Source organism: Panthera tigris, chromosome E3 (assembly GCF_018350195.1).
Source record: "Panthera tigris isolate Pti1 chromosome E3, P.tigris_Pti1_mat1.1, whole genome shotgun sequence".
Lineage (NCBI taxonomy): Eukaryota > Metazoa > Chordata > Mammalia > Carnivora > Felidae > Panthera > Panthera tigris.
Window position 1 is genome coordinate 4,041,519 of NC_056675.1, and position 13,770 is coordinate 4,055,288.

General features: G+C 56.0%; 1 protein-coding gene across 1 annotated transcript in view; it reads left to right on the top strand.

Moving 5' to 3' along the window:
* Nucleotides 1–13,770, top strand: part of WIPI2 (WD repeat domain, phosphoinositide interacting 2) — a 42,499-nt gene that overhangs the window by 23,522 nt on the left and 5,207 nt on the right. The window contains exons 3-10 of the mRNA XM_042971018.1: nt 2,242–2,411; nt 4,727–4,823; nt 5,480–5,577; nt 6,005–6,097; nt 8,788–8,858; nt 11,149–11,256; nt 12,194–12,358; nt 13,217–13,324. Of these exons, the coding sequence (XP_042826952.1) occupies nt 2,242–2,411; nt 4,727–4,823; nt 5,480–5,577; nt 6,005–6,097; nt 8,788–8,858; nt 11,149–11,256; nt 12,194–12,358; nt 13,217–13,324 (910 nt within the window). The remainder of the gene's footprint in view (nt 1–2,241; nt 2,412–4,726; nt 4,824–5,479; nt 5,578–6,004; nt 6,098–8,787; nt 8,859–11,148; nt 11,257–12,193; nt 12,359–13,216; nt 13,325–13,770) is intronic.

A 13,770-nucleotide genomic window follows, 5' to 3' on the forward strand; every position in this document is an offset into this window, starting at 1 on the left:
GATTAGCCCATTTTTTAGATATGACCCAACTCGAGAGATTTTTGTGTTTTGTTTGGTGGTGTTTTGAAAGGTTTGAGAAACAACCCAAAATCTAATCCTAGGCCTATTTTCAATCATCCAACAAATGTAAAACCGGCTGCACTTGTGCCGGGCGGTGCCAGACCTGGGGGTACTGCCCGAGCTGGCGGGGGACACCACCAGATGGCCAGTGGTAACGTGATAACCGCCAAAGGGAGAAGTAGAGAACGCAATTAGATGCGCCCCAGACAGTCCCTGAATCCCGAAGAAGGAGCAGGGAAACTGGTGGGGGGAGCCTGGAGAGGGAGACGTTGGACAGTGATGGAGGGAGCACCCTTGGCCCCCGGGCCGGAACACGTTGCACAGCAAGTGTGGCGCCAGGCGCCCTCCCAGCTCCTCCTGGCCCAGCGGACCGTCTGCTCACCAAGCAGGCTTGTGGTCCTAACGCGGCGTCCCCGCCAATTTCCAGAGGGAAGGGGCTGCTCAGAGAACTCAAGTGTTGGGCCCTGAAGGAAGTTCTTGCTGCACACGATCACATTCTGGCTTCGGATGGGTCTCGTCTGAGTTTGGTCGGCCTGGTGACTGAGCCCTCGCCGTGTGCCAGGCCGCGTCCGTCGGTACAGACACCCCATGCCCGTCCTGCCTGCGCGGCCGCGCGACCTCTCTTGATTCTGCCCTCCACTTGAGAGTCGGGTCCTGGATGGGATCGGCAGCTTCTCCGAGCTGCGGACGGACCCCTGCTCTGTTTGCATAAAGGTTAGCCCGCTGCTGTGGGAAAGAAGTGATGTTCTGGGTAAAAGGGACTGCGAATCGGGCACTCGATTCCACTGCCTATTCTATTCTAAGTCATAAGAGCCTGTAGTTCCCCCCACAGGCATGTACGACGTCACTTTGCACACACGTGGCTCTGGCCGCCGCCGGGTCTGTTAGCGCCTGGTCGTGCTGAGCACGTTGGGCCGTCGCATCCGTATGGAAATGATTGATTCCAAGCGCTTTCCTGGAAATAGTGTGTCTTCATAAAGGGGCCCTTGGAACTTATTCTTTCATTTTTTCTAGTAGTTGGGTTTCTAAACTTAAGTGTGCCTTTGTTACACCATTTAAATCCAGCGTCAGAGCTAATGGAGAGGAGTCCTTTCGGGTAACTTTGTATTTTGTGTTCTGTGTGAATTTTCGCCTAAGGGCATCTTCGTTACAGTGGAAACATCGCTGAGGTTTCAGATAGCCAGGACTTCCGGGTCCCCCGGGCCGCGCCTGTCAGGTTATCTCTGTTCTGGGTGCCCCGCTCAGGTCCAGAGAGGTAGGTCCCGGGTCGCCGCTGGCTCGATGGACGGGTACGAGCTCGAAGCACCCGCCGCAGCCGCATCCCGACAGACACAGACAGGCCGCCCGTGGAAATAGTGGGGATTGCTGCTTCTGTGATTTTTCTACGGTCCAGGATTCTCGTTGCTCCTAGATCTGAACCGACCCGGGGATTTACTAAGAAAACAAGCGCAGAAATAGAGACTGGGGTCCATGTGGGCATTAGCGGAGATGGGGTGGGTGTGAGGTAGTATCTGTGGAGGGTCCGTTGCATCTGCTGCTTTCTGTGCAGGACGTGTGCGCTTACTTCTAACATCACCTTGTGGGTGGGGGGTGTCCCCACTTGAAGTGGGCGCAGGCAGGTAACGGTGTAGAGCGCCGGCTGCGGGCCGGTACCTGCAGGCCCCCTGCCCCCCGACAGTTCCACGGAGGAGCCGTGGTCCCCAGCCCACGTGTGAGGAGATGAGACTGAGAAAGATCGAGTCCTCTAGAGGTCGGTTATTCGGGGCCCATCGCCTGTCAGGCACTGGAGGCGAAGTTCCAGGACCACAGCTGCGAGCGGGGACGTGAAGCCTCTGTCCTCATGGGAGCTCACGTTCCGGGGTGTGTCCGGGGTGTGCCCGGGGAGCCGGCCGTGAGCCGCCGTGGGGCGGGAGTGAGCAGGATGGTGTGAGAGAGGAGCGAGAAGGGCCCCCTGGGGGGAGGGGGGCGGACCCGGGGGGGTAGTCTGTCCCCGAGCTCATCTTCCCACTCCGCCGTGTTCTGGGACCGTCCCCGCGGTCCCGTCCCGTCGCCACACGACCACCGTTGTGAGCCCGCGGTGCTCCACTGGTCGTGCGTGTGCGCCTCGACGTGCATCCGCGTGTGTGAGCAGACCGCGCCCGTCGCGACCAATACGTACGCGTGTGTGTTTTGTACTTTCAGCTGACACCGAAGATGTGTGCATCGTAGAAAGATTGTTCTCCAGCAGCCTGGTGGCCATCGTTAGCCTCAAAGCCCCGAGGAAGCTGAAAGTTTGCCACTTCAAGAAAGGCACCGAGATCTGCAACTACAGCTACTCGAACACCATACTGGCCGTGAAACTCAACAGGCAGGTGAGCGACACCGCGCCCGGGCCGCCAGGCGCCCCGCCGCTCCCGCGCAGCTTCCAGCCGGCCCTGCCGCCACCCGGTCTCCCCCGGGGCCTGGGAGGGCTGGCGCTCCCGGGCCCCAGCCCCGGGCCCTGGTCCTGCTCGCCCCGGGCCGCCTCCCCGATGCAGCCCCGTCTCCTCGCCGGTTCTGCTCCGAGCACACCGTCCCCGCGCACGTTCTCGGGCTCCGCCGGGTGAACTTCTACTCTCGTCAGGACACAAGCCTAGCGCTCCCCTGAATGCGCACTCGGCCGTCGAGTGGCGTCAGGGTTTTCGTCCCTCCTTTCACTTTCACGGATGCTACTTAAAAAATACATCTGTGGGCGTCTTTTCCTTTTTTCTTCTTTTTTCTCTTTTAAACTTCCTGTCTTCCCCACACTCCCAAAAACATCTGGCCCAGAGTATGCGCTCGGCGGCTGGCACCGGAGCTTGTTTCGTGAGACCACCTCATGGCTTTCACTTCCCTACGAAACGCAGCACCGTCCTGAAGATCCGTCAGCTTTTCCGCGACAACCACGTATTCCTCGCAGGGAAAGCTGTCGACGTTGCCCGGTGCAGAGCGGACGTTGCCCGGTGCAGAGCGCACGTCGCCGCGCCGGGGTCTGCGGCGTCCGACCGGGTGGAGTGGTTGCACCGGGGGCGCGCTGGTGCGATTCAGACTGGGAGGGGGGCTGTGATCTGCGGAAGTGGGTCAGAGTGGGGGATTGTAAGGCGTGACCTGTTGAACGCTTTTGAACCTAAAACATACAAGGGTCCGTGCCCGCACCAGCTGCTGTGCGAGCCGGGCCGTCTTCCTTGTGTGAATCGTCCCTTGGCGCATCAGCTGCAAGCAGTCATTCTCCTCAGAGCGGGGTGTGAACTGCACCTGCAAAATAATGAGAGCGCACAGTGAGTTTTCGTGCTTTTAAAAACCCCTAGGCTTTTGGGGCACCTGAGTGGCTCAGTCGGTTAAGCCTCCAAGTCTTGGTTTCTGCTCAAGTCTTGATCTCAAGGGATGGAGCCCAGTGTGGGGCTCTGCACTGACAGGGCGGAGCCTGCTTGGAATTCCCTCTGTGTCTCTATCCCTGCCCTCCGCCCCCACCCCTGCTCCAGATAGATCGATAGATATGGCACCTGGGTGGCTCACTTAGTTAAGCAACTCTTGATTACAACTCGGGTCATAATCTCACGGTTCGTCACTTTGAGCCCCGTGTCGGGCTCTTTGCTGGCAGCATGGAACCTGCTTGGGATTCTCTGTGTCTCCCTCTCTCTCTGTCCCTCCCATACGAGTGTGCTCTCTCTCTCTTTCTCTCTCTCGCTCACTCACTCTTGCTCCTCATCTCGCAAACGTTAAAAAAAAAAAACAAAAAAAAACGGAACCCTAGGCTTTTATTCTCGTTTTGCCATGCTTTATTCATTTATTCATGCTTTATTTCTGTTTTTTGTTTTTTTTTTTCTTTTGTTTTTTTTTTTTTTTAAATCTTTTTTTCAACGTTTTTTATTTATTTTTGGGACAGAGAGAGACAGAGCATGAACGGGGGAGGGGCAGAGAGAGAGGGAGACGCAGAATCGGAAACAGGCTCCAGGCTCTGAGCCATCAGCCCAGACAGAGCCTGACGCGGGGCTCGAACTCACGGACCGCGAGATCGTGACCTGGCTGAAGTCGGACGCTTAACCGACTGCGCCACCCAGGCGCCCCTCTTTTTTTTTTTTTTAAGAGAACATGTGCACACGCACGAGCCGGGGAAGGGGGCAAAAGGGGGGATGGAGAGAGAATCTCACGCAGGCTCCATGCTCGGCACAGAGCCTGACACGGGGCTTGATCCACGACCTGTTCCAAAATCACGTGTTGGCCGCTCAACTGACTGAGCCATCCAGGCGCCCCCAGCATGGGTTTTTGAAAGCAGCTGACCTTTCCCAGACCTGTCCAAGGCACCTGCTCTGCTTTTCACGAGGGGAGGAGTGAGCCAAACAAAAACCAAAAACACAAAATGAACTCTTCTTAGCTGTAGTTCACCAGTGTCTGTAATAGTGAATTAAATCTCACGGTTAGAGGTCCTGGTACAGTCGGCAGAAATGGTCACGGGAGCAGGCACTGCTGGCTTTGGACGTCACACGAGTGGTAAATGAGGAACAAAGCCGCCCGGTCAACGGCCAACGTCCTCTGTGCCGCGAGCGTCCAGTCCGCCTGGTGTTCCGGAAGGAACAGGGAGCCTCCGTATCCAGGAGGCGGTTAAGACTGGGGAGCAAGCATTGTGTTGTGTCTTTATTTTTGGTTTTCTGTTGCGTCCCTTCCCTAGCGGCTGATAGTGTGCCTGGAGGAATCTCTCTACATACACAACATCCGGGACATGAAGGTACTGCACACAATCAGGGAGACCCCTCCGAACCCTGCAGGTAAACGAGTTGCGGGAAGAAAGTGTCATTGCCTGATTCTGCCTCTCACTTATTTTGATTTTATTTTAGAGAGAGTGTGTGTGCACGTTGGGGGGAGGGGGTGCGGGTGGTGGGCAGAGGAAAAGAGGGAGAGACTCCTAAGCCGGCTCCACGCTCAGTGCTGAGTCCCGTGCGGGACTTGATCCCACAACCCTGGGATCACGACCTGAGCTGAAATCAAGAGTCAGACGCCCAACCGGCTGAGCCACCCAAGTGCCCTTGGTTCTGCCTTTTAAAGATTAGCCATTTTGTCCATATAGCTTCTACCCAGATAGACCGCTTTGGAAAGTAGTGATCTTAAACCAAGCTGCTTTCCCTCTGCTGCTGGGCTTGTGACCACGTAAACCATTGGTTTCGTCGGCTTCCAGTTCTGAGGTTACTGATCGGTTTCAAGCAGAGGCCTTCAGTCTGTTTTCATAATCTTGTCACTGAAGGAGGTGGTTGGGGCTGTGGCGCTAGAAGCAAGCCCGTTCGGCAGCCGCCAGGGCTGGCTCAGGGTGGCTCAGGGTCCCCTTTGCTGTCTGCGTTCTTTGTTACGTAAATGCCAGCTTCTGTCTAACAGCGGAACAGAAAACCCTCTCGTCCTTACTCTCCTGGGCCTCCGTGTGTTACCACAGGCCTGTGTGCGTTGTCGATAAACAACGACAACTGTTACTTGGCGTACCCGGGCAGTGCGACCATCGGAGAGGTGCAGGTCTTCGACACCATCAACTTGGTGAGGCTCCTTTTGTGCTGGGGTCACTCGCTCGAACGTCCTCGTCCCCGAACCGGGTGCCGGGGAGCCTTCAGCCTCCTCGTTTCTGTGGCTCGGCCCTGCGGTTTCACTGCCGCCTTCCTGGGGGCACAGCGGGTCCGGGTGACCTCTCCCTGCAGATGGATCCCCGTGGTCACGCCCGCAGTGCTGAGCTCGGGCAGACTGGCCGCTGGAAGGGCTGGAGGGAACTGTAGCCACTTCGCGGACGGCCCGCTTGGAGCAGCCCTGCCTCGGGCCCCACCCCCAGTAAATCAGGTGGACGTGGCCTTGGTGTCAGCTGGCGTGGTGTCGGAGGCCCAGCCAGTCAGCGCTTCAGCCTCGTGACGGGGGAGGCGGGGAGTGTGGTCTCGCCGCGCGGCGGCCACGGCACGTCGGTCTTGCCTTCCAGAGAGCTGCGAACATGATCCCGGCTCACGACAGTCCTTTGGCGGCGCTGGCATTCGACGCCAGTGGAACCAAGCTGGCCACCGCCTCGGAGAAGGTACGTCTGCCGCGTGGCCCGACGGGAACCCGGTCTGGGGGCTTTGGCACACTTTCTCGGTTCCGCTCACACAGTCGAGCGACCAGATGGGTTTCTGGGTCGACCAGCTCCCAGACCAGCACAGAGAGCGGCCCCCATGGCGGCCGTGGGACGAGCCGCCCGGACTGCGGTGGGAGTGTGGGGGCAACACGCCCCACGTCCTCCTCTGAGACGGCGCTGGCGGGCGCAGTGCCAGGGAACTTGAATGGCAGTGAGGAGCGGACGCGGTTCCGCCCAGGGTGGGTCTGAACACGTTTCGGTGCACGCTCTCCTTTCCTTCTGTGTCTGCTCACTTAACAAGACAGTGACCGTGCCGAATGTATCACCTACATCCTCTTTCGCCCTGCGTGTGTCGTATTTCGCAGAGTTAAAAACCCTTCTAACGGCTGTACGGCACTTGGTTGTGCTTTACCGAGACGTCACCCTGTGGGGACGTTTATGTTCTTCCTACTGTTTAGATTGGAATGATCACATTTGGAATATAGATAATAGTGTGTTTGGCTTACATACAGATCTTTTTTGTGCCTCTCGGTTCACTTAAGAGATTCCAATGAGCAGACTTTCTGGGTTCAAAGGATGTGGTTGTTGTAAGGTTCTCCCCACACCGCACAGAGCGACTCCCTTCCGCTTGGGCCTCTCCCCCCCTGCCTTCTTGACATCGGAGGGGCGTCACTGTCTTCCCAGCTTGGCTGCTACGTCTTGTTCCTTTGCAGCTCCTCTGGTCTCCTTAATCCCGTTCTCCCCTGTTCCGGCTTCTTCTGTGCGGTTCCCTGCTGCCCAGCTGTGCTTTGATGCTTGCTCACCAACAGCCTAGGTAGCTTGCCTCCTGTCTCCTCTCCCCTTGAGCCAGCCAACCACGTAAGATTTGAGAAAAGTCCACTTGAACTCCGCCGCAAGGGTCCCCCAGTCTCAGTAACAACAGCGCTGCCATGTGTGGCTCCCTTAGTCGCCAAGGACACGGGTCTTTTATGTTCATGACCCCATCCCATCCCCCAGCAAGGTACACGTGTTCTCATTTCATATTGAGGGTTCAGAGAGATTAATCATTTGCTCGGGGTCACCAAGCTGTGGCAGCAGAGGTTTGGACTCCAAGCCTGGCTTTGCTTTTTAACACCACTGGACGATTGCGTCGTCGCCTTGTTCGCTTCTAGGGCAGTGGCGGTGAGCTTCTGTCACCCCTTGGGTAATAAAGTCTCGTCTCCGTAGTTCTCATCAGGTCAGAGAAGCACCCTAAAGCATCTTGTGGAGCCTCAAGGCCGGTAAAAACAGAACTGGAGCTTTGTGGACAATGAAGAGCAATCTTCTGATTTGCTTTTAGCCCGAATACTCTTGGTGCGTGGGGTCAGCCCTTGGCGGCATCCCGTCCTGCGGGGCGCTGGGCCGTGTCCAGCTATATGCTTGATCCTGCGTTCAGTGGGCACAGCGAGGCTCCTTACCAGCTCACCGTTAAGTAGTAGTACACAATAGGTATGCCATTAAAATAAATTCCTACATCCGAAAATTTAGACTACAGAGGACAAAACCTTTGCTGTGGTTGTTGTTGTAGATGAGTGTGCTATTTTCTCCTTTTCAAGTCTCAAGAATTGCAAACTCATTTGGTATCTTTTTATCCAGAGAGAATCACTATATTTAAAGAACGTTTTCCAGAAGGAAACGATTCCTGGTGTTCTGTAATTAGGTTGCTTATAGCTTATTTATTTATTTATTTATTTATTTTTACTATTTATAAACACATCAGATATCATAGAATGGTTTTCACACTAAAGAGTTTGAACCTTCCAAAACACATTTGGCGTCAGGTGACCCTCTGAGTAATTCTTCCTGCCCCCGCACATTTGAGATACTACCTGTTTTCAGGTTTTCCTGGGAGTCTCTTACGTGTGTGTCTTATGACGGTAGCTTGTTAGTATTCTTTTAACATCTGGATGTCAAAAGCACTACTCGTGCTCACTCTCTTGGCTGTTCTGTCTTACTCTCTCAGATGTTCAAGTCCTGTCCTTCCAGGCACACGTCCCCGTTCTCCAGGGCAGCGGCAGGAAACTGGCATCTTGAGAATGGCTCATCCCCACACGGGGAAGTAGGGCCGCTCACTGCTCGTTCATACGCTCCTTTGTCTGAGTCATATGGGTTTTCTTAGTGTTGGTCCTACCATGTATAAGTTGGGACTTACTCGTTTTTAGGCCATTAAGTAACATTTTCAGCCAGTGGTTCCCTTGATCAGTAACTCAACCTGAAGCAGCAAGAGAGGCTGTCCGGGGTGGGGGGTGGGGGGGGCGGTCCTTGAACCTCTCAGACCACCGAGTGAGGTGATGCTTCCTGATGTGCAGCAGGGTCGGCTCGTGAGAGTTTAAACTTCACGTCACGTAGAAGGACCAGAACTGTTGCACACTTGACTCCAAGGGTATCGGGGTTTAGAGCAAGCAGGGAGTTACAGCGGCCGCATTTGAAGAGAAGCATAAACGTTGAGTACGCAGTAGAAGCGGGGAATGTTCCCGTGGGCAGAGTGGGGTGCTGCTGGCGTGCAGGGGGCGTGTGGAAGCTGCTGGTGAGTGGCGCCCCTTGTGTTTCCTTCACAGTGTGATGTGAAGGAGACAGAAGGCTGGGATTACTCGGTTAAAATCCTTTTTTCTTTCCTTTTTCACCTGTCACAGGGGACCGTGATTAGGGTGTTTTCCATTCCAGAGGGACAGAAACTCTTTGAGTTCCGGAGAGGAGTTAAGAGGTAAGATACAGAAGTCCTAGAACTGGTTTTGGAGTTGACATTTGGATTTCGGGTGTGTGTTCTCTGGATTGAGTGGAAACTTAAAGCAGCCCTGAGAGCCCCATTTCAATGCACAAGTGTTTCTCAACCCAGCCAGACGGTCAGAGGGGACTTGGGAGTCGTCCTGACGGGTAAAGGAGCACGTTTATAACGTCAGCTGGCTTTCTTCTGTCTGCCACCCCCCCAGAACGGAGGGCAATGGCCAGGCAGCCCAAGAATGAGGAGGAAGCGGCCTGACTGGGCCCCCTGGAGCCATGTGGCTTCCTCGGCCTGCTCTGAGGTGGCAGGCCCGTGAGTTCCCGACCTGCTCATCACGCTCCTGTCCTGCTCCTCTACTCAGAAAACCCCTCAGCGTTTGGTGCTCCCTCCACTAATCTCCCTGTCCGTCTGCACACCTTGCCGGGTCTGTACTTGGCACCCCCTGGGTCCTCTTCCACAGGACTGGCTCTAGGGCTCTGGTCCCTGTCCTGAAGGGGCCACCGATAGTGCCCACCCCAGGGTGGGAACTGGGCCGGGAGGTTTTCCAGAACCTGCAGCTGTTGGCCACCCCTACTTCTGGGAACCTTGCATTGTGTATCAGCACTCCCTCTCATCCCTGGGGTCCTTCCCAGAGACGGCACACACGTGCTTTAGGGTCCCGTCTCCAAAGCCAGATGCCTCAGTCCCTCCCCATTACTGCTTCCTAGGTTTCTTGCCTTTTTTCTCCTGGTTTTCCTTACATTCACCTTTCTCGATTTCTCTACTGCTGCTGCTTCTCCATTTCCTCTCCCTGTGTCTCACTTCTGCCCTGGAGCCTCTCCTCCTGTGCTGTGCGGCCCCGCAGGTTCCCACAGGCTCCTAAACCGGGTTGTCTGTGTGCTGGTGGGTCCACCTGTGTGTGTGGCCCAGGCTGCTCTCCTGACACGCACCTGTGTTTCTCCTGCCTGCTGGATGCTGGGCCCCCCGGTGACCCACCAGAAGGTGCCCCCCATCTGCCCTTCATCGCTCACGTGCCTGATCTTGGTGAACACCGCCATCATCGACCTGGTGCCTGGGTCGGAGGGGCTCCACACTGGCTCCTTTCTCCCATTCAGTCAGGTGGCAGGGGCGTCGGCACCCTGGGTCAGTCCCACCAACCCCCTGTCCCTTCCGCCCCTGCCCTCCCGGTTCGAATCACCGCCGTCTGACCTCTTGTGTGCCTCGGTCTCCGTCGTCGGCCCCTTCGGTCCATTCTTCAGACCGTGGCCCAGGTTGCTCTTTGAGGGTGTCAGTGTCAGTAAATCACACGCCCGTTGGGGGAGTTCCAGGCGTGCCTCCTGCCGGCAGGGCCGACCGCAGACCCCCCAGCCGTGGCGCGTGAGGCCTGCCGTTCCCTGCTTTTCCAGCTCGGCTGCCCTGGCCCCATGGCTCCCAGCTCCGGCCACACTGAACGCCCGCTCCTCAGAGGGAACTCTCTGCACGGGGTCTCGCCTGTGCGGTCTCCTGTGCTGGGTGTCAGTCTGTGACCCGGCCGACCGCTGACCCTCGCGTGGCAACAACCCTTCCCTCCACGGGTCTCTGGCGCCGCCCACTCGGACTTTCCGGCTCTCCTTTCTTGCGGCAGATTACTGTCCGCGAACCCGGCTCACTGAAGCTCCGTGAAAGCAAGAGCCCTTCCTGATTTCCCCGCTTCATCCCCAGAGCTTGGCCCAACGCCGGCACTTCACAGGCACCCGTTAAACACGTACTGACCTGACGGGGCAGACGCATCTTGTACTTCTAAGTATCGGGAGCAAGTGCAGGTTCATTTGAGGCTTTGGGATTTTTACAGCGGTTTTTAAGATAAACTGGAGAGCCTCAGCGTGTTAAAAGTTCTGCTTTCCTCTTGGATACCACCAAGGTTGCCAGTCTGCCTTGCATGTTAAGAATTGCTAGGATTTGAATTATTGGACTTTGTTTTATTAACCTGAGTGCTGTAAATCCTGCCTGATTCAGCTAAAACTGGTTTAGTGAAGCCCTGAATCCCTTTGTTATTTGGAATTTCAAAGAAAATTAGCCAGCAGTATGGTAAAGAATTGCTCTTAATTTATTATCTTTAAAACATTTTCTTTTCTTCAGAAAAATTTTTGAAAAAGCGTCTGGAGAGGAATAAGAAAGATGTCCGTAGACTCAAGTGTGCCAATCCCGAGAACTTTTCTTCTCTGACTTTAAAGTCCCTGGAGAAAGGTTGCTAATCGCCCCTTGGAGGTTCGCGGGCGACCGCGTCACTCAGGCCTCTTTTGCTCACCCGCAGGTGTGTGAGCATCTGCTCCTTGGCCTTCAGCATGGACAGCCTGTTCCTGTCCGCGTCCAGCAACACCGAGACTGTGCACATCTTCAAACTCGAGACTGTGAAAGAAAAGTGAGTTGAGTTGCAGAGACATGTTTGATTTAAAAATAAATAAATAAGCACTTTCTCCACTGACTGGGTGGAAATTCCAGCACGGATGTTGTCCTGCCTTTAGACATTTTTGCCAGTAAACACCCCGGAGCTGCCTCTCGAGTAAGTGTCGCCAGATGTGGGCTCGGCGGTGAAATGACTTCCCTGAAAGATGAGGCCGTGAGGCAGGGCAGGAGGGTGGGGGACGGGGGTGGTGTGAAGAGGGACGTCCTGGGGTCTGTGCACATGTCCCCTCGTACCACTGCCTTTACCCACACAAGACGTCGGCGTGCGTGCTGGCTCCAGCCTGCCCGCAGGTGGTTTCTGCATTTAAAGCAATTGATTTAAATTCCGCGTTACTCTGACGGGTGTGCGCAGCGAAGGAGAGGTTCTTTTCTTAACTTTTAAAAAGACACCCGCAAGGTTGAGTGTTGTTAGTTCACGTGCCGTCTTACTCAAAGGAATATTTACGATAACTTAACAAATACATCCAGGTGAACGACAACAAAGTCGGGCTCTGGGGAAATAATTGAGATGTGTGCTCATGAGGTTTCCGTAGACTTCCTGTTGAAAAGTTCCGGGGCGGAGGGCGGGTCGTGAATCTGGCCCCGTGCATTCTCACTTCTGCTGCAGAGTGGGGAGCCTGCCCGTCTGCCACCGTCTCGTGTGGCCCCCTGGGGGGAGCAAGGCTCTTCTAGGTTCTGGAACCTGACAGGCCTCCTCTGACCCTTCTCAGGAGATGCGCCCACAGCGTCCCCAGTCTCTGGAGACTTCGTCGTTCTCTACGCCCCTTTTTCCCGAGGTGTGGGGAACCCCTCTTCCAGTTCCAGGGCTGATACTTGCTTCTGTGAGTGGGACCTGGTCGTTGTCCTGGCGAAGAGCCCGCCTTTGTGTATCTGGTAATGGTTCTTCCTTCTAGACCTCAGGAGGAGCCCACCACCTGGACCGGGTACTTCGGGAAAGTGCTCATGGCGTCCACCAGCTACTTGCCCTCCCAAGTAACAGAAATGTTCAACCAGGGCAGAGCCTTTGCCACGGTCCGCCTGCCTTTCTGTGGCCACAAGAACATCTGCTCGCTGGCCACGTGAGTAGGGACAGGGGTCACCTCTCTCTCTCCTGCCAGGGTACATCCAGTCAGGAGCCTGGTCTCGGATCACTGCAGACGGTGGAGGTGTGGCCCGGTTAAGTTGCTCCCGGCCCGGGAACAGCCCGGAACTTAGGCCCTTGCAAAGCTCGGTCAAGAGTTAGGTGGAAGTGGAGGGCACCCCCAAGTGCCTCTTCACCGTTACTGGACTGAAATGCTTCCCCTGCGTTGTTCTGATCCAAAAATTCTTCCTCTTTCTGTTTCTGTCGGGAATATTGGTCGTGTTACTAAAGACACCGCCCAAGTCTGAACTATAGGAGGCCGCCAATAGTTAACCTCTTGGGACCTACAAAACCTGCAGTGTGACCTAGTCCAGGGCTGTCTGTGTCGCTCTGGAGTGGGGCTTCAGAATGCACAAGGCGCCTGGTGAGCTTCGTCGGATTGTCCAGAGCGTAGCCACGCAGGGAGATACTGTCTTGAAAATTCCGCGATAGCACGTCTTCGTGATTCCGTGCACGTCACAAACGTTACTTGACCTCCTTTTTGTCCAACTACCGTAGTTGAAATATCTACGCTTGGCCTTCAGGGAAGCCATGGAAGTGGTTTTGTTCCCAGCTCTCCTGTGGGCTTGGGTGTCGATTCGCACGAAGTGCACCCGCAGCCCCCATGCTGTGGCCTCAGGCGGCGGGCGGGCGCCATCTTTCTTCTCACCAGTGGAGCGCACGAAACTAACTGTGCTCCTTTGGGGCGGGGGGTGAGAGGCCTTCCTGGCCGTGCCACAGGCGAGGCTCCTGCTTTACCAAGAATGTTGTATGAAAGCGGAGGTCCTAGAATCGGGCTCCTTTTGATTCTTCCTAGAATTCAGAAGATTCCCCGGCTACTGGTGGGAGCTTCCGACGGGTACTTGTACATGTACAACCTGGACCCCCAGGAGGGAGGCGAGTGCACCCTGATGAAGCAGCACAAGTAAGTGGGCCTCAGCCGGCCAGCGCCGCCAGCGCGGGCACTGTGATGTCAGGCACCCCCCCCACCGCCGTGCGTTTGTCCGGTTCCCCAAAAGCCAGTGACACAGACGGGCATGTGCCGGCGGGGCTGGCCTGTGCCGCTGAGGAGACTCCCTTGCACAGACAGAACTGGGTGAGGGCGCGGGCCCCGGCTCTCGGCGCCACTCTGCTGGTGGCCCAGTGCGGTGACCGTGCAGAGATTGGACAGGCGGCCGGCGCTGTGCTCATCCGTCCCCGGGCTGGGCCGGGCCGGGCCGACTGAGGCGGGAACTTAGCCTTTTCCAGGAAAGGGATGACGCTCTTGGTGTCGTCCACGGTGCACTGAGCGTTCTTCGAGAGCCTGCTGCCTCAACGTGGGACACAGGTGTTCTCTTCGAAAAGAAGGAATTCATATTTGTTCATTGGGAA